Raw genomic sequence first — 22,080 nt, forward strand, 5'->3', positions numbered from 1 at the left:
ATGTTTGGGTGAATTACACTAGCCTCCTTTGAGATTTGTAGAAAATAAAGTTAGGTATATACTTTTGACATAATTATATTGATATTTCTTTTAATATAATTAAAATTGCTGAAACTAATGCATACGATGGGTAAAAATTGAAATAAACAAAAACAAATAACAATTTTAAGGATGATCATTTTCCTCTGCCCAGCTCCAATCCCAATTATATTTATATTTATTAAATATATTTATATGTATAATATATAATTTTATTTTTATATTATAATAAAACTTAAACACTAAAATATTATAATTAATATTATTTTTAATCATTTATTTATTTTTATCTTATATCTTATAATTCTCATTAAGTATAAATTATTATTCATAAGATACTATCTTATCTCTAATTTTTTCTTTTAATATTCTCATTCTTCAATTTATAAAATTAATACTTCTCCCACTCCGCTCTCATTACCTCCCAATTTGCCCTGCTCCTAATATGATGCTGGATTGATGTGAGTTATTACAAAATTGTCCCAAACCAGCCCCTGATTATCTCTAAGCAGCTCATTGGTTAGAAATCACAAAAAAACTCAATGAAGCCCATTAGTTTTGAGACTATACAGGGTTAATAATAAGTTAAGGGTTCATTTAGGAATTAATCATTTTAGAAAGTTTTTTTAATTTTTTATAAAAAAATATGTAAAAAAATAGAGAGTGCCGTGATAATTTATAATAATTTTTTAAACTATTATAGCCACTCCACAAACAATTTCTAATAAATTTCAATTCATCAATGACTAACCTCTAATTAAGATTATTTCACAAACAACATCTAATTAAGATTATTTCTCAATCTACTCAAAATTGCAAAACAATCTTCATCATAGCCCACAATAATGTGACATTTCTTGGATCCAGTACCAATTTAAGAAAAAATATTTAAAAATATGAAATCGATTAAATAATAATAAAATAATTTCATTTTTATAAGTTGGAAGTCATAAGTGTAGTGTCCAAATCTCTTTCATACACCTAAAACATTTTCATGTATAATATAATTATGGATAAATTTTACTGATTTTTTTTTTTGAGATTTAGAGAAAATAGAATAAATCGTACAAGTTTGATATAATTATGTTGAGTTTTTTTAAAAAATTTTAATTTATGTAATTCACATTTTATTAAAAATTTGTTAGTCGTATGAATGAAAAGATGATATTGTCATGTCTTTTACATTAATAATTATATTATATATTATATATCTTTATATTTTCATATCTTTTATATTAATTTTGATCCTTTTAACCTTACAAAAAAGAAGACTGGTTCAATTATGTTAAAATTTTAAAATTTGTTATATATTTTCTTTAAATTGAAGGGAGGTCTACAATTATTTTAGGGTAAATTACACTTTGACCCTTTACGTTTGATCACTTTTTCAGTTTCATCCTTAAAGTTTCTTTCTTTTTCTTTTCTTTTTTTTCATTTTGATCATTCATGTTTTAAGTTTTTTTCAGTTTACTCCTGAAGTTAATTTTTGTTAAAAATTAGACAGAAAATGACACGTTAATAGTCAAGCGACATAAAAATATTTTATTACATATAACTTGCATTTCTAACATAAGGGAAATACTATGGTACACCCTTGAAATATTATGTACCATATGTACCTTATAATTAAAAAAAAAATAGTATAACTTCATACTTTTTAAGTCATAACTAAAAAGAAAAATGTTATAGCTAAACACAATATGATGCATAATTAAAGAATAAAATTGATTATAATTAAAGAAAAAATGACATAACTAAGATTGCATATGGTATATATTTTTCAAGAGTGTGTAAATTAGAATTTTCCCTAACATAAACTTAAATTCTAATATAATAATACATTTCTTTATATTATGTGATAATTATGATATTTTTTTTTATCTAATTTTAAACAAAAATTAATTTTAAGAATAAATAAAAAGTAATTTTAAAAGTAAACAGGAAAAAGAATTTGAAACTTAAAAACTCAATGTAAAAAAAAAAAAACTAGATAAAGGTCAGAAAGTGATGTCAGGCAAAGTGTAATTTATTTATTATTTTAATATTGTAAGCTGAAATGTTATTTCCCAAAATAATTAGACAGTGAAAGATAGACCCTAAATTAGGCCTCGTTTAGTAACATTAATTTTTAGTTTAAAAATCAAAAACTTAGTAAAAAGAATTAAAAAATTAACAACTTATATCAAAAAGTTAAAGAATTTACTTTATCTTTACCTTTTACATATCTTTTCGTAAAAAATTAAAAAATTACTAAAAAAATATGTTCTCAAATGATGCCAGATTAGTTATTTTAGTAGATTATTATAATTTTTTATTATTTTAATAGGTTAAAATAGTTATCATTCTATTTAATTTTTATTTTCAAAATTTATTTTTTTTTAAATTTTACTTTTTCTTTTTTATATATTTATTTTTTTGTTTGCACTGAATTTTTTTAATTATTTTAAGTAATTTTTTTAATTTTTAAACACATCTAACATAAATACATATAAAAAGTATAATATTTATAAAATTCACTAAATATAAAAAATACAAAAAAAAAAGAAAATTTAGGAGATCTTTTATATTTTTCTATATTTATTAATTTTTAAAAATATTTTTCACATATATTTTACTATTTAAATACATTTAAATAAGGCGTATTCAAAAAAGTAAAAAATTATTAAAATTTTAAAAATATAAAAATATGAAAAATAAAAAATTTAATTTCTAAAAAATTGAATTCAAAAAATTAAAACTAAACACTTGGTATATTTTGAAAGAGAGATGAATTTTTTTAATTGAATGTAATATTTATGAAAGAATAAAAATATATATATATATATATATTTGATATGATCTGTTGTTTTATTGCCTATTTTTTAACGTATTTTTGTCATTTATTTTAGTAAAAAATAAAATAAAATAAAAAATAAAAAACGGGTATTGCCAAACACCCCCAGAGTCTCACGAATCGTCCTGTCTCAAGGAGACCGCGCCGCGCGCTTCGTCCATTGGCCTCTCGCTCTCTCTACCTCCCACTTTCCGTAGGGTCTCTCTCTCTCTCTATCTCTCTCACTCTCTCTCCCTATCTCTCCATATATATACACACTCCATATATATATATACATTTATTTGTATTTGTATGTGTACGTATATGTGCACACACATCATGCATTGTTTGCGACTCTCTTACAAACGATTAACCATTGTAGGGTTTCAATTTCCGGTATGTTTATGTATTTAGTATTTCATATTATTGTTTACGAATGTTAGTTACTATTGGATTTGGAAAATTGTTCAAGATTGCTTTTTTTTTTTTGGGGGGGGGGGGGGGGATGTTAAATTTCTTTCTATTTTTGGTTATATATTTGATATATTCGATTCCAACAATGCATATCTTTTCAATTCATTGCTTAACTTTCTTGCCTCTTCTGCTAGAACATTACTCTGCATCGAATTTGTTCCCTGGAATGCTTAGTTAGTTGATTGATTGATTTATTTTGGTGGGTTAAAATGGAAAGCAATATTGGGGATGATTTTGACACTGTCACTGACTTGAGGTTGGCGAGGCGGTTGAAGAGAAGGCGGCTCGATATTGAACCGCTTGGGATTAATACTTTTACTCAATCATTGAAGAGAAATTTGGAATTTTTGAAGTTGGGTGATGGAATGGAGGATGAGGATTACATTATGTATTTGAATAATTTGAGCGAGCATAGTGAATCGGGCTACTCGGTGAGCGAAGATGGGGATGACATTGATGAGAGTGTTGAGGAAGATGATGTGGACCCTCAGTATAAAATGTTCTTGGAGAAATTAAGAGTGAACGGAAACTCGTATGTACTTGAAGTTCCCATAAATAATGAGATGTCTTTATCTGTAAGATATGAAGCAGATGAGGGTTTCGATGGCGAGTGTGAGCCAGTCGCTCTGAGTAAATGGAGGGAGGTTTTAAATACAGAGAAGATTGGAGCTGCAAAAGATTTGAGGGATGTTCCAAGCAAAGACAAGATGGAAACCCAGAAAAATCTGAATGATGTTATGAGCAAAGATAGGATTGATGCCACAAAAAGTGTAAGGGATGATATAGGAGGAGAAAGAATGGATTTTGTGGTGGAGAAAGATTTGAATCCTGAACCCGTAAATCATGTTTCAGGCAAGACTGAAGGATGTTCCACTAAAATACCTAGTCCAAATGCTAATTGTTTATTCGAGGTTGAAAGTGAGCATGAAATGGAGGCTGATATGGTGGATGAATGCTACCAAACAGTCCTGGATTGTATAAAAGTGGAAGGTGATTGTGTGGGTTTCACAATTAATGGGAAGTCGGTGAAATATGAAGGACGTGATATTGAAACTGCTGATTCAGAAGTATTGGAATATAATGCTTCAGATTTTGATGAAGGAAACTATAATCCAATCAAAACCTCAAAACTGTCTGATTCATTTGTAAGTAACATCCTTTATTGCAAAGTTTTTTATTATTATTATTCTAATTTTTTTAGAAAACTACTCTGACTTGGGTATGTTTTATATACTGTTGTGCAACTCTAAAAATCTAGGAAGATGAGCAGCACTGCCTTGGAAGTCCCAGTACAAGTAAACATTATGGGTTTAGGGAGATGCTCATGCAAAAACTCAGGGAATCATATGACCACGAGGAATATGAAAAACTTTGGCATGATATAAATGAACACAGGCCGAAGAAAGGGCGCCATAGAGACTTGCGTGGAGTTGGAGCATTAAAAACATTCTTGGCAGATGGATGCCCCAGCCCGTCTTATCTTGATCAACATGATGGTAAGTTGAATACCACATACAGGTTTTCTGGTGTTGGAGTTGCTTTATTTTTTTCTATTTCAAGTAACACCGCACATGTAGCTTCATTTTCCACCCTTCTTTTGTGGTTATCCATTTCCCACCGTTCTTTTTCTTATTATTTTTATTTTTGGCAAGTCTTCATACAACTTGAGTCAAATTTACCATCTTGATGGCCAATTTTATAAATTGATTACTTTAATGATGGCAGTTCTTAGAAGGAAGATTGATGCAGTCCAATTTGATCGACGAAAAGTATTGAATCTCTTGCGTGGGTTTTTCTTTTGGTTGCAGGTGAGTTGTTCCCCCATTGTAGCCTGTTTTGCTTTTGGTTGATTTGGCTATATTCTATTATCAATTAATACACAACATAAGAGCAATTACTTAATTGAAGAAATATTGTTTAGTATGGAAGTCTGAGCTTTTAATTAGTTCAATAAGCACTGCTTTCAGTTACTGGTGCAAAATCAAATTGAGAGAGTTGTTTGTACATGTAAAATTACAAATCCTCATTCTTTAGGTCCATCCCCCTTCCCTTTTCTGGTGGTAGTGGGTAGCCTGTGCTTAGGAGGGTCTATTTTGTTTATCTTACTCAAAATAAGACAGTTTTTTGAGTCATATACAAACTTCATCACTTGCCTAATTAATTATTCTGGGGATTACCTTAAGAGCACATGAAGTACAGCTAAAGGATAAGCTTCTTTGTTGACTGGGGAAAGTATGAGTAAATGCTCTGTATTATAACTCATCAAACGATGATTCATGCTAAGACGTTTTGGTATACTACTGGGCTTGTTAATAGATTGAATATTGATTCATCTGGTAAAAATATGATTGGATGGTAAGAATCCAACCCCATAACTTTATACCAAACCAAACCAAGCCTTAAGTCCTATCAAATGGGTTTGGTTACATGAATTCTTTTTCTCCACTTGACTATCAGAGGCCATTTGGTTAGTCAAATTAAGGAGATTCATATCTCTATTTACTACACTAGTCCACGTCAATCTAGGCTGCCCCTTGCCCTAACACTTCCCTCTACCACCACTATATCGCATCTCTTCACTATTATATCGCATCTCTTCACTACTATAATTTAGAATCACTTTATGAATTTGATTAGATTGAATATTGTGCTTAATAGTCACATGGGGATCAACCTTGATCTAGTAAGAACTCCACCTCCTTACAAGCCTACAAACTATGTTTCAGTCCCAATATACTCCTAGTTTATTGTTTTTATATTAAAACAAAATTACTTCTTTCCAATTGAAACCTAGTGTCAAACCTGTTTTATTTAGTCAGATTGGATGTAGGTCGGTGTCTTTGTATATATATACACTCGCTCACACACATTAATTTTCATTAGCTGGTTGTAGCTTCCATTTTTCGTTGTAGAGTGGATTATCTCCCATCCTTGTATCTTGTTTACTGTAGCTCTCTCTTTAAAGACATAACAGTTTGGGATGGTGGAGTGGTTTGAAAGAAGATTGGTACCATGGTATAGAGACAGTATTTGTCTAAATGGGGTTGAATAAATCTGAGAAAGAGCACTTGGTGTCAAAGAGATTGGAAAAAATTATAGAGGGATTTAGGCCTCGTTTGGCAAGAGGCTATTTTAACCAATTAGCCAAAAAGTTACTAAATTATCCAAAAAGCCAACAACCCATACCAAAAAGTCAAAGATTCTCTTTTCTCTCTACTTTTTGCACATCTTTTCATAATTAGCTAAAAAGTTATCCCAAACATACAAGTTTTTTTTACCTACCATTTTAGCCAAATAGCCAAAAAGTTACTAAATTAGCCTGTTCCCAAACGAGGCCTTATTGTGGGAAGTTATTACACATCCTGAAGTTGCACATGCATCAAATAAACCCTGAAGTTATTTGACGACTCATCCACCTCCACATCCTGAAGTTATTACTCTCAACTAGATTTATGTTGAATTAGATACTAAGATACTATCTCAAATCTCAGGTATATTAGCTAAGCCATTCAGAATCTAAGTTAATCTCTATAAAAAAAAAAAAAAAAATTTATCTTGGCTTAGCGCAAGTGATAGATTACTCCCCGGGAGCTTCTATTTGCACACACATATTCTACTCTGTGCACACACTTAATGATAATTATTTTTATTACAATTTTATTTTCAAATGAAATTACTATTATGGACATCACACACAATTCAAATAAATATATTCGGAAGTTGAATGTCGAAAAAATGAAAAAAATTCGAAATTCTACTGTCAAAAGAAATGATAATTTTCGGAATGCTACTTCCGAACAAGTTATTTATTGAGAAGGATGTGCATAGAGTGTAATGGATATGCAAATAGAAGCTCCCTTACTCCCCTCTATCCCCTCTACTATCTACCAAGAAACCCTGTGTGGACTTATTATCAATTGCTTTGTGAACCAATCTGCTAGAACTTCCATGATCACTCTAAAAAGTGAAGGAGGGCATGAATCCTTGCCTTAAACCCTCAAATTTTTGGAAAAAGAAAGAAAGAAAAAGAAACCATCAGGCTTTCATGTGCTTATCTAATGATGGGTCTGATGAAACAAAGCAATCCAACTCGTTCATTCGTCTCTAGAAGCCATCCTTTAAGAAACTACAAGAGGAATTTCCAGTTGCCATGGCCATAAGCCTTCTACACACCCCAATTTACTCAACAAAAGTTTGCTTTCCTAAATCTGGATTCCAGGCATTTATTGGCAATGACCCTGCAAACACATTTTCTTCCTCCAATTATTGAGAAGAGGGAACCACCTTGGCCACAAACTTCCCTAATCTCACCATTAACACAAATTGGACCAAAAGTGATGAAGAAGTTTTCAATTGACATAACAGCACATTACTTTGTGAACAATTAAAACTGATGCATCAAGAGTTCTCAATACCTGTGAGTAAAAGAAAGAAAAGCAAAACAATACCAATTTAGAAATCTACAATAGAAAATTTTCTCCTGGTGAGACATTCCTCTTCATGGCCACTGCAAGATTATATTTTTTTATTTTTATTACTATTGATTTTTAAATATTGATTCATGAATGATGAGAAATGGATTTTTTGGTTATGTGAGGTATTGTTTGATGCAGAGTGTAAGGTTAGGAGTGCCTAGGGGAGCATTTATATATTTTATACTAGTATATCCTAAGAGACGTTTTTTGCTTAGTTGTTGTGGAAAGAGCAAAAGGCAATAGGTTTGGGTAATCTATATCATTTCGACGTGTTCTTCATTTTTCACCATTTTTTACCACATTTACTACATATTTGGGATTCAATTCATGGGTTGTAGCAGTCCTGTTGCAGTTGGAACTGTGATTCTTACTGCTGGGAACACAGTTCTAACTTGCTTTTTGCTCTGAACTGCAGAAATGCCACCCCTCATAGGCGATTCCTGCTACTAAGGTTTGACAAAGCAAATGAAAAGAAAAAGAAAAACAAAGGGGTATTCGCGTGCTCCCTTCGGACTTCGCTACTTCAACTGTAAATGTTGAAGTACTTTTCCACAACTAGAATGGTAACAGAGAGATGAAGGGGAAACCACCTATTATATATTGCTTATGCCAACTCACCATTGTGGTTGGTTGGTCACTAAAGTATGCTAGATCTTGTTTGATGCCTGTCTTTTAAGTTTGAGAAGATTCAGTGCATCCATTGTTTTTTTAGATTATTTAATTATTTTGTGATAGAACATCATATAAACTAGCTAACTAGGGGGATAGGGAGGAGGGATGGTTGGATTCGAACTCGTGACCAGATTAGCCTTGTACTTTTGATGCCCAAGTACTGGACTATGTGCCTTGCTTCAAATTCTTTTTGAGAATGCTGATGAGCTAAAAGAATGTATATCAAATTCTCAGCATTAGTCGGAACAACTGTGGTACTTTATAAAATTTCCACCCACAACATTGGACAAGCAGAAGGGTGTTGCATCCATAAAAGTGGATTCGATGTTCCCCTCTGAGAAAATTTTAGGATGAAGCTACTAGGGAATTTCATTACTTTGATTTTGCATATAGACCCAGGACATTGTAACATGTATACCAGAAAAGTACTTAAATTTTTTGATGGTATGCTGCTTTCTTCCATATTGCAGTAGCACTTTCTGATGCTCTTTGTTGGTGTACATCGTTTCAGAATTTGGTTCGTGAAGATGCATTTCCTCCATGGTTAGACCCTTCGTGTTTGGCGGTGATTCCAAGAAAGCGCTAGAAGATTCTGCCTCATTGGGTGTTATTACGAAGTATGCTTTAGCTGCGAAGAGTTTGGTTCGTGAAGATGCATTTCCTCCATGGTTAGACCCTTCGTGTTTGGCAGTGATTTCAAGAAAGCTCTAGAAGATTTTGCCTCATTGGGTGTTATTACGAAGTATGTTTTAGCTGCAAAGAATTGATGCCACAGCAACCATTCCACGTAAACTGACTTGTTTCTTTCTCTCTCTTTCTCTCTCTCTCTCTCTCTCTCTCTCTCTCTCTTGGTGTGGGACCCCAAATGTTCTGTTTTTGTGGTTAGACCTCTAGTGTTTTATTTGAAGAAATCTCAGTAATTGTAAATTAAGCATTGCCAAAGACAGGAAATGGAATTTTCAGGTTATAATAAAAGCACATATGAATGTTTTGCAATGACATGATAGTGCCTTTCTTGAATCCTTAATGGATTGAAAAGTACCCATACCGTGTTGAGCAATGGAGTGTCAGAAATTTATCCCATAAATGAAATCAACTGTTTCTATTTTTTCCCTCCTTTATTCTCTTTCAGAAGTTACACATGAGATGTATTTGCCTTCTTCTTCTTCTTTCTTTCTTTCTTTTTTTTTTTTTGTTTTTTTTGTTTTTTTTTTCAGTATGAAGGGTTAGTTTATCCATCTAAGTTTGATCAAATTCACAGGTTATATGGTAGACATAGGCCACATATCATATACATATATATATATATATGTACTGATGTGGTTAATTGTACGCATCTCGTTTCTTTTTTTTCCTATCTAGCAGAGCATGAGGGACTGCAATCAAAGCTGATGTATTGCCCGAGCCACCCAATAAATTTTTCCCTTTCTTTGATGATATCTTGGTTTTGTCATTGTCTAGGGAGATTTACATGTGTGGTAGAAGAGACTGACAATTGGTTGCTAACAGATTGACTGAAAAAATACAAATTGTAATGTAAGCAAAAAGCAGAGGGGCCAAATTAGCCTAATTTTTCATTTTTTTTATTACTTTGAAATTGAACGTGTTTTTTATTTTGTGCTAAATCGAGATGAGTTCTAGGACTAGAACCATGACAAGAATCAATACAAAATTCATTTTCAAGAAGTTCTTTTTCTACAAACAGAGGGAATCTACCACCAACGGAGGAAATTTACCACGTTTGATATCACTTGGAAATCTATTCCTTTCTCTCTCATCTTTCCTTGTCACAAACAGAGGAAACACTTCCACTTTATGAATCACGGGTACGGTTATTAATATAATACAAATACATCGATGTGATAAAATTTTAAAAAAGTTAGATACGGATATGGCTTAAATATGTTTGTAAAAAATTATTTATTTTTAATTTAGAGTAATGTAAAAATTGATTAAATGAATTAATTTATTTAGATTCAACCTACAATTAACATTTAATGTCAAAAATAAATGTATAAACCAAAATTAAATGTTATTATATTAAATAACTTACAAATCATAACTTAATTTTAAAATCATACTAAGTATAAAATTAAAAATAAAAAAGAAATATAATGAAAGGAATTTTATCTCTATAATTTAAGAAAGGGTAAATTACAAATACACCCTATGAGATTTGCTTAAAATACGAATTACCCCATATGATTTAGAAAATTACAAATACATCCCTATCAAAATTTTTTATTTAACAAAATTAATTGAAAACTGAAATATCTAACTATTCACTGTTCACTTGTACAATAATAAAATTATCTAAATTATTAATTGAAATAAAATTTTAAAATTCTTAAAAACTGTTAATTAACTTAATGATTTATTAATAAAATGACATTTGTTTTGAAATTAAGAATCTTAGGGGGCATAATGTAATTTCTAAAACCACAAGAAATAATTTATAATTTAAGTAAATCTCAAAAAGTGTGTTTGTAATTTACCCTTTAAGAAAATATTATTTTGACTAAAATATAGTACAACTTGAGTATATACTAAGTACGTCTGAATACGCTAAAAATTAAGAAAAAAAATTTAGATACGTATTTCATATACCCAATATATATGTAGAAGAATCATATGCCAATATATACCCGATACGGATGCGACATGCTTTCAAAGTACTCATGTTTCATAGCTTCCACTACAGCAAGCTTCATCACAATTTGCTTAACCACTTGTGTTGCTCAAAAGCTCCCCCTTTGTTGCACATTGCAATGTATTTATTTCTCTATATGATACTAATTGATTTGGATGCGATTCCAAGTGTAATGATTGAAAAGAAATGTCCCTTGAATTCTAGAGGGTAGAACGGCACAACCAATTACACTGCATCTTGAATTCAAAGGTGCAAAAATCTACACTTAAAACGCCCGTCTCCAATCCCCACTCCATACCATACGATATAGTGAGAATCTCAAGATACAATCGTGTAGATTAGAGTTCATCGAGACAGAAAGACAAATTTTGGGGCATAAAATCTCGTGCACCTCGGGACTTCATCACAACCCACCTACCTAAAGAACTTCCTCAATCTGATGCATCCAAGATTCATGGATTTGATGGCTATTTCAAAAAATCCAACTCATTGCTGGTGCTCAACCATTGTGCCATTTGTGATCAAATCATTTTGCAACCATTCGGCTATAATTTGACTATAAATTAGCATTACAAAAAGTTCACAGGGATAACTTCATATGACATGGTTGAGTTATTCATATGCTCATGCTCAGTCATTGATCCGTCACTAAAAATACACATTGTATAAAAGTTTCGCCCAATTCAGCATTACAACCAAAAAGAGACACCATAAAATAAGCTGTACTTGTCCAGAACAATGCTATGTTCTAAACAAAGATTAATTTCTTAACTTGTAACAATAATGTGGTAAACCATTATTCCTTTGATGATACATTCTCTTCACTCTCCACGAGTGGCCTAACAACGAGTGTATACTTGGTTCAAAAATAAATAAATAAAAATAAAACAAGGCATGTATACCTCTGCAGGGAATGACTGAAATTAGTGTGATGCATTAGAGGTTTTTCTATAACTTTCTTTCACCATCGTCTTAACAAAGAGCTCACCTGCTCTGTACGAGGATCGGACCTGAAAGAGTCAACATGTTAGGAAGCTCTTGCATAAACTTGTAACTGACTAAATAAAGCACAGGCCTTAAAAGCTTTAGAAGGACAAAAAAACTGAGTCAGTGTCCCTGCCTCTCTTTTTTTCAAAAACAAATAAGTCAGACTGTCTAGTCCATGATCGCATTAATGAAGCGTTTAAGGAATTAAGTTCAAAAACATCAACTAATATTTCAAATTCCCAGAGAAAGTAAGAATCGAAGATGATTGCATCAGTTAAATATGAAATAGGTCAGACATTTACCAGGGGTCCACTAGCCACGTAGCGGAAGCCAATAGACTCTCCAAATTCTTTCCAGAAGGTAAATTTCTCGGGGGTCACGTACTCTTTAACAGTCAGATGTAATGGAGTTGGCTGCACGAAAAAGAATAACTATCAAAATTCAAGTCTTGGATCGATGGCTACAAATTAATGTGCACTGCAAATATACCCTGTTAGGTATCGTTTCTATTTTTTGGATAACATGGAGAACACATTTGGTAACTTGTTTTCTGTTTTCGTTTTCTAGAAAACACTTCAAAAAAAAAAAAAAAGAACGAAACATATGAAACTAGTTTTCAGTGTTTTCTATGTCTGTTTCCAACCTATCAGACCTCCAGACTCATCATCAACAGACCAAACTGTTAGGAAAACTGTTAGGTTTCCCTTGACATTTCTTTGTTTGCAATTTCACTCCAAAGATAGAGTTTGTATTTGCTTAAAGGATTCATGCATAAGCATCTGAGAGTTATTCAGGTATAATACGCTCACGCATGTCCATTCACATACATGGGTTGGATTTATATCTGTAGTTTTCGTTTGGGGTTGGAAGGCACATCGGGACCATTCAAACAAGAACCCCTTGGTTTGGTTTTTACTAGGTCTTTTTAAGCTTAAAATTCCGGTCAGGAACAGAAGCATGCGAGTTCGAACACGTAGGGACCGTTACAACAAAAATGGGTTTTCCGTCGTATCTTTTGATATTAGCTCACCTGTAAATACTCTCCTAGTGTCAAAATTTGCTCACCTGTAAATACTGTCCAAGAGTCAAAATGTCAACATCTATGGCTCTTAAATCAGCCATTGTTTCTTTGATCTCATTGTCAGTTTCGCCAAGTCCCAACATTATAGAAGATTTTGTTATCATCCCCTCCTTACTGTGCTTTGCATGTTTTAGAACAGATAAGCTCTGTTCATACCTGTATCATCCAAATAAAGTACTTAGTGGTCAAGTAGAATAAAACTCATTTCATTGAGAAGTAAATTCTACAATGTGCGCGTGTGTGTGTGCTTTTTTAAAAAAAAAAAAAAAAAAATTTAAAAAGACATTCTATTTTTACTATGTATAATGAGTAAACGCACAACCTGAAAGCAACTTACAGAAACATGAAAATTATTGTAGCACTAAAATAAAGTTTATTTAAACTACAGATAAATTATAGGTGGCAATTTTCTAAAAACATAAATTTCTTTTTACTTCATTTGCTGGCACATTTAAGAGGCAAACACTGAAACAACTAATTTGACAAATTGGGAACATTATGAACTATCAAACAGAGAAATTTGCACACACACAGAGATAAGTTCTCGATATTTGGTCTTTTTGATAAATAAATAGGTTCTAGGCAAACCACAGTCCTAACTTTTGTGCAACAACTGACCCAAACTATCCTTGGTACAAATTCCAAACTATTCATCCCATCTAATTTGAAGAGCTCAGCTGACAAAAACATAGACTATTAACCTTCAAGCAATCTATGCTGAGAGTATTCCCTGTCCATGCCAGGAACTGGCCAGCTAAGAAGCACACTTCTAATAACGTAATGTGTCATGTCCGAAATTGCTTGCTTTTCAAAGTTTTTGTTTGTTGGACTTTCGAAAACTAGTTGTGGAGAGTCTCTGGACAGAAGCTATTCTTTGGGTTTGTTTTGTACCAAAATAACAAAGGATTAAGGTTAATAATGGCATGAAAGAGTAGTTTTAGAGTTGAACAAGGACTCTTTGCAGGCTGTGCACAATACATGTGAAACATGGAAATTTGTCCTTCAATTTCACCTTGTAGGGTCAAGCTATGTCAGATAAGGCAGTCAAAACTCTAAAAACTCAACTCTACTGAATTAAAAAGATTATATAAATGCTTAGAAGCTATATTTCTCCTAATTGTACTAGGATTGAGACCAAAGAATGGGAAATTTTCACTCTGCTGCCTACTACTACGTTAGACAGTAAAGACCACTTATTTTTAACCTACTAATAAACCTAAACAAGACCTATGGACCCATGCGAAGGCCATGTCCTGAAGATTGTAAAATAATCCTTGACTCTAAAACCTAATAAAACATTAACAATTGTGTACAACAGCACTTTAGCTTAACAAAAAACACAAAATTAAGATTCATAATGACCTTACAACTTTATTACGCAATGTTCTAAATAGGAAAAAAGCACAAAACAAATATTCATATTAACCTTGAATTTGATTACAAGGTTCTACATAGGCCAGATGTACAAATTTTAATTTTCTCTTATTCTTTGTATTCTCTGCATTACTACTTAGAAGTAAGAAGTACAACTATACATACTTCAAGAAGAAAAAGATCTGGAGAAACAAGTAGAGAAGGAAAGGTCAACACAATGCAAGTTGGAACCAACGAGATAAATCTAAAATCTATGCAAGCCAATTGTAAGACACGGCCTGATGGCCTTTATTATTTGTAAATGGATCTCACATTTATAATTCGCAAAAGAATAGGAAAAGCTTAAAAATAAAGTTAACAATCAGAGCTTTAAAAGAGGACTGTAGGAAATATTCAGGCAACTGAAAATGGTAGTTATCATTGAGTAATCTGGTATGTTATTTGGTAAGCCAGTACAAAGTAAGCAGCAAGGGACTTTGAAACTAATGATAAACATTGGTCATTCCTGAAACTGTCTTTCCCATGGTCCCAACCCATTGAATTGAATGGAGGACTTCGATTAAAAATGGTTCATAAAGATTAATGAAGCTTGCTCGTTAAAATCGAAAAATGACTATAATAATGGGCACAAATAAGTATAGCTAATTATTAGAGGGAACAAAAAGAAAGATGATTTTTCCAAAACTTACCCAGCCCGTGGATCTCTAACAATACGCTGGAGGCGTTTCACAGTCTCAATGTTGTGGGCAAAAACATCTAATCCGGAGTGTACAAGAGTAGCTACAGCATTTAAGTCACCCCGAAAATCAGAAGTTAGACACTCAACCATGATATGAGGCTTGAGTTTCTGCCAAGAGAGTTGAATAGATGCAAATCAGATATGTTTCTCTCTTTTAAGCTGACAAGCAGAAGAACTTCAGCAAATAAAAGCAATTAAATTACACTCATGAAATATACACCTTCATAGCTTGGACAGTTTCAGCGAAATGGCCACTCCCACCATCAGGTAGATCATCACGATCAACACTCGTGAGGACAATATAATCCACACTGAAAACCATAGAACCTAGAAATTAATAATTCTATTAGAAAACACATATTCCTAATAAGCCACTATTTTAAAGTTTCAGCCATTTATTTTCCTTAACGCTGTGTTTGGTTGGAGGATTTGGGAAGGGATTTGAAAAGGAAAGAGAAAAGGAAAAGGTGTGTGACACTAGGTGAAATGTAGATATATTTTATTCATATTTCACCTACTTTTTCCCTTTCTCTTTCTATTTCCAAATTCCTTCCCAAATCCTCCAACCAAACACAGCGTAAATAGGCCACTAATGTCTCAAATGGCTCCAGTGAAGCAAATGAATTTCTATAAAAGAAGTTGAAACCTCGTGTACAATTGAATTGAGCTGCACAAATTGATTGGAAACCCCAAAATGGTCCCCAAAAGAATGCATTCATTTGAAAGACATTTTAATTTCTGCTAGTAAAAAAATCAAAATAAATTAGAAGTCAATAAGACATACCCCCAACTAGCAATAGCCTTAGCAGTGTTCTCCGGTTCCATTGGATCAGGTGGTGCAGGGTTCCTACTGGTTTTCACGGCACAAAATCTACAGCCACGTGTGCAAGTATCCCCAAGAAGCATGATCGTTGCAGTCGCAATACCATCACCGCCTCCATTCCAACACTGCTCAACACATTCCATACATAAAGTAGACGTAAACTAATTTTATTTGCCAAGTTAGCAGTCAAGATGGGTAATGGAGTTGAATGCGAAGAGGCAGATAATATAAAGCTACCGAAACCAGAAGTATTATTAATTTATTAGTAAAAGACATTATTTTATCTTCAGTTTCTTTTTTCTGCTTTTGAAATTTTAAAGAAAAAGAAAAAGCAGATGTTTAAAAAGCAAATATGCAGTTTGAATAGAATACCAGTGATAAAAAAAAAAATGAGCTAACGCTGCAGAGTCATTAAAATTTTCCAGTGTTTGCAACAATTTGAAGATGAATCACTCTTTTGTTTCCAACAGATATTTGATGAAAGATGACATAGTTTAAGATGATTAATTAAATAAAAATTAAAGAAGAAGGTTTTAATCAACCGCTTAAGTTCTCAATTGATTCCTTGAAGATTTGTTCTTTTTAACTTAGATTTGTGTTACTAACTTACATCTTCTTTGCTTATGTAGACTTTATGATTACTAACATAGAACTTCTTATCCCTTCAATTTGAAACACAACACAATGCTATAAATCTATTAGTAACAAATTACATAATAGAAAAATAGTGGATTATGAATTTGTGACAGATGAAAATATTGGACCATGTTTAAATTTAAACAAATCCCATACCATAATAAATGTAATTACAAAAAATTAATAAATAAATAAATGTGTTGCAAATTTGCAATAAGTTTTCATGAAGTTGTGCGAAGAAGGAAAAAAAACCACGGCTTGGAAGCCAGAAGTGTAACGCGCCCATGATACCCCAAAATTGTGTCACTGCCAGCGTCCATTGAACCGTTACCAGAAACCCAGCATACAGCATTGGATTTTCACTATTGAAATAGCCTAGCTAAGTTTTTCTTGGGAATGGTTATACATGTGGAACCCAATACCTTATTTCAACTTTTTTATCATATCCAAAACACTTTTTACACTAATCTCAACATTAAACGATACAATGGCAATTGTTAGCATTTTCCATACTATATAAGACAGCAAGCAACACAGAATAAACCCTCACAAAACCCAAATAAGCGGTACAATAAATCCAAACAATAAACAGCAAAGACAAACAGAATTGTGAAATTGACAGCATAGAGAGAGCAAAGAAAGACCTCTCCGATGTTAGGGCATTGAGCTTCTTCGCAGACAGTATTGAGCTTCAAATGAGACAAGGAGTCCTTCACCTCCTCAAACCTCTCTCCTTGGGGAGCTCTCTGCCTCAACCACTCCGGCTTCTTCACGTTCGGATCCCTCCCCGTGTATGGCCCACCCCGCGTCGACTTCGAAACTACCGCCGCCTCCAGATTCGCAGATTCACACGTAATACTGATTCTTGCTGAAGAAGAATATAAGAAGCCATTGTTGTGATGAAAACAGTAATCGAAGCTGCAATGACGATTGCAATTAAGAGGTTTGGGGATTCGAATTGGGATGGAAAAACAAGAAGAATAAGAAGAGATTGAAGGTTTCGTGAAGAGGCATTGATGAATCATTTTGAAAGCACTGTGATGATTCGAGATTAGAGAAAACCCCCTTCCTTCACTCCACTTCTTCTCTGATCAATCAATCAATCAGAGGAAGAAAAAGAAGAAGCAGAGGAGAGAAAAGGAGGGAATTTTCAACACAAAAGCCAAGTAATCAGGTTGGGTTGGGACCCTGCTTTTCTCTCTTGAATATCGAAATCTCCGCCACCATGGCTAACTATCGAGTTTTTTTTTGGTTAGTTTTGGTTGGGGGTTGGTCACCTCACATTCGGCTTTTAAAATGGTTGGGTCTTGGATCGGGTTCTACTCGACCCGTTTAGACTGTTTCGGGTGGGCATTTGACATGTCGCATCACATTCAATTTTGAAAACTTTTACAGATCACTTTTTAACAAGTTAGATCATCTCCAACGGTGAATCAAACCTGGCATCAAATTTAAAATTTGGTGAAAAAGTCACTTTTTAAAGCTCTAACGGTTTCACCAAATCGATATCAAATCTAGAATTCAACAAAAATGGTACCAAACTGAGTGCAGGCGAAGCATTTCACCAAATCACTGTTCCTGACCGTTGGGATGAGACGAACGGGTCGACCATCCGGTTGACCAACCGGTCGCCCCGGAGAAAGTTCAGACCGTTCACAAAAAGGTTCAAACCAGTCAAAAAAAAAAAAAGGTGGTCGACCACCCGGTCGACCGGCCGGTTGACCACCCGGTCGACCACCAAAAGTTCAAAAAGTTCAAAAAAAAAAAGGTTCAAACCGGTAAAAAAAAAAAAAGATTTGCCGTTACCGGTTGACCGGCCGGTGAACCAACCGGTTGCCCAGCGCAAATTTGATGAAACGGATTTGATGTTGAACCGTTGGAGCGCGAAGTATCAAATTAAGGAAATGACCCCTTTTTGACTCAGATTTGGTGAAACATTTGGTACACCGTTGGAGATGCTCTTAATTGTGGTTTTTAAAAAGTTAATAAAAAGTTAATTTTTTAGTTTTTTGACTTTTTTTTTGCGACTTTTTTGGCAAAAAAAATTGGGTTATTTTGGGTCAAAAAAATTGATTTTTTATCAATGTTACCAAAATGCATTATTGTTCTATGAACAAATTTAAGTGGTGTTTCAACTTCTTTATATGGCATCTCGTTCTTTGGTAGGTATATTGGAAAAGCATCTCTCTCTCTAAACCAAGAGTCTCTCTCTCTAAACTCGTTTAGGGTTCTGTCGGAAGAGCGCCGCTTGGGGAGGGGAAGGGGCCGTCGGTGGCCGGCCACCTCCTCCTCCTTCCTCTGGTTTGTCCTTTGCTTGCTGTAAATAAATTCCGGGAGCTTGTCTTCCCACTTCTCTCCCTCTATGAGAGGTTTTCTTCCCCTCTTGGTGGATGTTTGTGTTGGGCTTCCCTCTTCTCCCCCGTCAAAGCTAGATCTACCTTTTTCCCCTATCTGTCGCCTCACGCCGGAGCTGATTTTAGCATCCCGCACCAGATCTGCTCGGATCTGGACCACCTCCACAGATCTGGTCTTGTTTAGGTTTGAGGTCAAGCTTGATCTTGTTTTGCTTTGGTTTTTTGTTTTGTTTATTTTTTTGGAGTCTTTTGTTGCTTGATTGGAGCCTACACTCTTTGTGGTTGTTAACTATGATTTTCTTCAGACATGCTCTAATGCCGATTTAATTGGCTTTGCTTCGCAGTATGAGCACGAGCACTGATATGTGTCTGGATAATTTTCATAGCTCTCACCTATGTGCTTATTGTAATATTTTCATTTTGTTTGTGTTTGCTCTTGGTGGTTGGACTTGTAAGTGCCGTTTGGCTACCCTTAATGGAAATTTCCTCTAATAAAAAAAAAAAAAAACTTATTTATTATTAATTAATACAGTGAGTTCTATTTATTTATCCCATTTTGAGAGACAATTAAATATTTATCTAAACATAAATAGGGGGTGGAGCAATGCTCCTGGAGTAATGAATAATATCTCCATCTTTTCCCATTTTATTTACTATAACCTTTTTATTTTGAAATTAACTTCCAAAAATAACTTATAATAATTTACAAATCAACTTACAACCATTGGAAGGTATACCCATGGTTCAACTATACTTTTGGTTCCATAGCTAGATTTGAAACCAAAATTGATGTGTCAACTAAGAAAATATATGTGACAAAAGAAGCTTTGATTTGGTTTGCTTGTAATTTTACATAATTAATAAATGATAAAAATTATCCATGTAATGTGTCTGTCACGACCCAAACCCGGCCCTATGGGTTTAGCACCGTAACCGGCCAGTAATCCGAGATTACCGAAGGCCTGCTTAACAGTAATACAGTAAAACAGAGTACAGGGCCTGACGGAAGCCAATACAGAAATTAAACAATGTCCAATGAGCTGTGACAGTCTGTATGCCAAAAAGATTTTTCATGCACTCATACATACACAAACAGTACAGAACAGTATGTACAATATTTACATCCATTCAAACTAGGGACTCAACCCTACATAACAGTACAGAAAACATTCCGTCTGTACAAAACAGTACGGTCTATACAAAATTTACAGTCACACGGTACAGGGACCTAAGCCCTTTATAACAGTACAGTAGTCCAAACAGTATGGAGACAGACGGGGGAAAACAAACAAAACACCCCAAAGCCATAGCATGGCAACTCGGAACCTCGCAGTGAGGCACATAGGCTGGCTTGACAAAATTGGAGTCTAACCCGCGCTCCTAGCTCCGGTCTGGTGCCTGTACACCTACATATATATATATATATGAGCAGTGAGCTAAAGCCCAGTGAATAACATAATGCGTAAAGAGGTTTAGAATGAATGTCCTTACAGTAATGAAAACAGTTCAATTCAATCAGTATTTCAGTTGTTCAGTACAGTAAACAGTCATATGTGGTACATCCATTAGCATAACAGTAACAGTAGGTCTTAAAAGACCGAACAGTAATGATGGCCATCAGTCAGTAAACAGTAGTGGTTCCACGAGGGAACCGACAGAGATCTCTGTAACAGTAACAGTAACAGTAAACAGTAGGTACTAAGGATGCCACAGTACAGTTCAGAAATAAAGGACATGCATTCATTCAGTAATACCAGTTCAGCAAACAGTTCAGTTCAGTATTCAAAAGATATCAGTTGAACATATCTTTACACAATTGTTACTCACAGAGTTCTGGGCTATAGTATGCTAGAGCGTGTCTCCCCAGTTGCCAACCCTACACAGTTCACAGATTGAACACACACTAAGCTACACAGTTGGGAAATATCATAATTTAATCCCTAATTTGCCTTGGTGTGTTCTACAACGATATCCTCATCTAAATGTGTTAAACTAGGCCTAAGAATGCCTAGGATGGGATGAGGATGCAAAAATACACTTAGAAAACATTTCGCAAACTTTGCTGAAAATAGGAGCCTCGCTCGAGCGAGACTTTCTCCGCTCGAGCGTAAGTCCAAAATCAAAGGCTTCGCTCGAGCGAGGAATCCTTCGCTCGAGTGGTCTGCTAAACAGTAAAAATACTGGATGTTGAGATTTTACGCGCGATGGTCGCTCGATGGTCGCTCGAGCGGAGCCCTGGACAAAGGTGCTCGCTCGAGCGGGGAACCCTTCGCTCGAGCGAGGAAGCCAAATCTGGAATTTCCAGATTTGCCTCCCAAGCTCAAACCAAGCATTCTACCACTCCAAACTCGACCTCTTGGGCCCAAATTTTGGAAAACATAACTAAATTCAATGTATAACAAGTTTCAAAGCTCAATTTATGAATTCAAGCCCCAAAAGTGAGTCAATTAAAACCACATTCAAACCCATTTTCAAAAATATGAAAAACATGCAAACATGCATGGATTCAAACCAAATTCAATCTTCAAAGCTTGTTCAAATGGGCTCATTTCTTCAAGAACATGATGAATTCATGGAGTATGACCAAAAGATGGACATGCATGTAACCTTTTGCCATGAAAACAACTCAAACATCTACATTACAAACATGCATGCATGAAATGAGTTCCAAATCAACAACAATGAACCAATTCTAGACTTGAATCACTAGAGGCTCAAGAATCTAACATGAATGAGCTTAAACACAACAAAGAGGGGTTGAATTCCTTACCTAGAGCTTTAGTTACAAGGTGAGGAAGCTAAATTTGCAACCTATGTTCCAATTCCTTCAATTTCCAAGCAATTCACAAGGTAGAACTCAATTCCTCTCCCTTTCCCTCTCTTGGTCGGTTAAGCTCAAGAAATGAGCTGATGAAATGCTCTGATTGAAGTGTATACAAGGCTCAAGTGTGTGCATTTGAGTGG

At 34.0% G+C, this 22,080-nt stretch overlaps 2 protein-coding genes across 4 annotated transcripts; one reads left to right on the plus strand and one right to left on the minus strand.

Moving 5' to 3' along the window:
- Positions 1-2,946: 2,946 nt before the first annotated feature.
- Positions 2,947-9,471, plus strand: LOC114267053 (uncharacterized). Of its 3 annotated transcripts, none has more exons than XM_028208042.2 (5): positions 2,947-3,070; positions 3,460-4,470; positions 4,584-4,821; positions 5,051-5,133; positions 8,984-9,471. In XM_028208042.2, exons 2-5 carry the CDS (start codon positions 3,535-3,537, stop codon positions 9,056-9,058), a joined length of 1,332 nt encoding a protein of 443 aa, XP_028063843.2. In that variant the 5' UTR covers positions 2,947-3,070; positions 3,460-3,534; the 3' UTR covers positions 9,059-9,471. The 3 variants fall into 3 exon arrangements, with proteins under 3 accessions (XP_028063843.2, XP_028063844.2, XP_028063842.2); XM_028208043.2 differs by having other exon boundaries at positions 2,957-3,065; XM_028208041.2 differs by having other exon boundaries at positions 2,980-3,247.
- Positions 9,472-11,759: 2,288 nt separating this feature from the next.
- Positions 11,760-18,030, minus strand: LOC114267054 (Radical SAM superfamily protein). The gene is made up of 7 exons (XM_028208044.2): positions 17,407-18,030; positions 16,088-16,251; positions 15,524-15,614; positions 15,254-15,411; positions 13,175-13,346; positions 12,412-12,522; positions 11,760-12,132 (listed from the first exon to the last, which is right to left on the minus strand). Exons 1-7 carry the CDS (start codon positions 17,785-17,787, stop codon positions 12,046-12,048), a joined length of 1,164 nt encoding a protein of 387 aa, XP_028063845.2. The 5' UTR covers positions 17,788-18,030; the 3' UTR covers positions 11,760-12,045.
- Positions 18,031-22,080: the final 4,050 nt, after the last annotated feature.

The sequence above is a fragment of the Camellia sinensis genome, chromosome 6 (genome assembly GCF_055761805.1).
Source record: "Camellia sinensis isolate YWXY chromosome 6, ASM5576180v1, whole genome shotgun sequence".
Lineage (NCBI taxonomy): Eukaryota > Viridiplantae > Streptophyta > Magnoliopsida > Ericales > Theaceae > Camellia > Camellia sinensis.

Coding starts and splice junctions, on each gene's coding strand:
- LOC114267053 (XM_028208042.2), top strand. CDS start 3,535: ATGGAAAGCAATATTGGGGATGATTTTGACACTGTCACTGACTTGAGG. Junction 4,822..5,050: donor TTATCTTGATCAACATGATG/GTAAGTTGAATA, acceptor TAATGATGGCAG/TTCTTAGAAGGAAGATTGAT. Junction 5,134..8,983: donor GGTTTTTCTTTTGGTTGCAG/GTGAGTTGTTCC, acceptor ACATCGTTTCAG/AATTTGGTTCGTGAAGATGC.
- LOC114267054 (XM_028208044.2), bottom strand. CDS start 17,787: ATGATTCATCAATGCCTCTTCACGAAACCTTCAATCTCTTCTTATTCT. Junction 12,523..13,174: donor CTCTTGGACAGTATTTACAG/GTGAGCAAATTT, acceptor TTTTTCGTGCAG/CCAACTCCATTACATCTGAC. Junction 12,133..12,411: donor ACGTGGCTAGTGGACCCCTG/GTAAATGTCTGA, acceptor TGACTCTTTCAG/GTCCGATCCTCGTACAGAGC.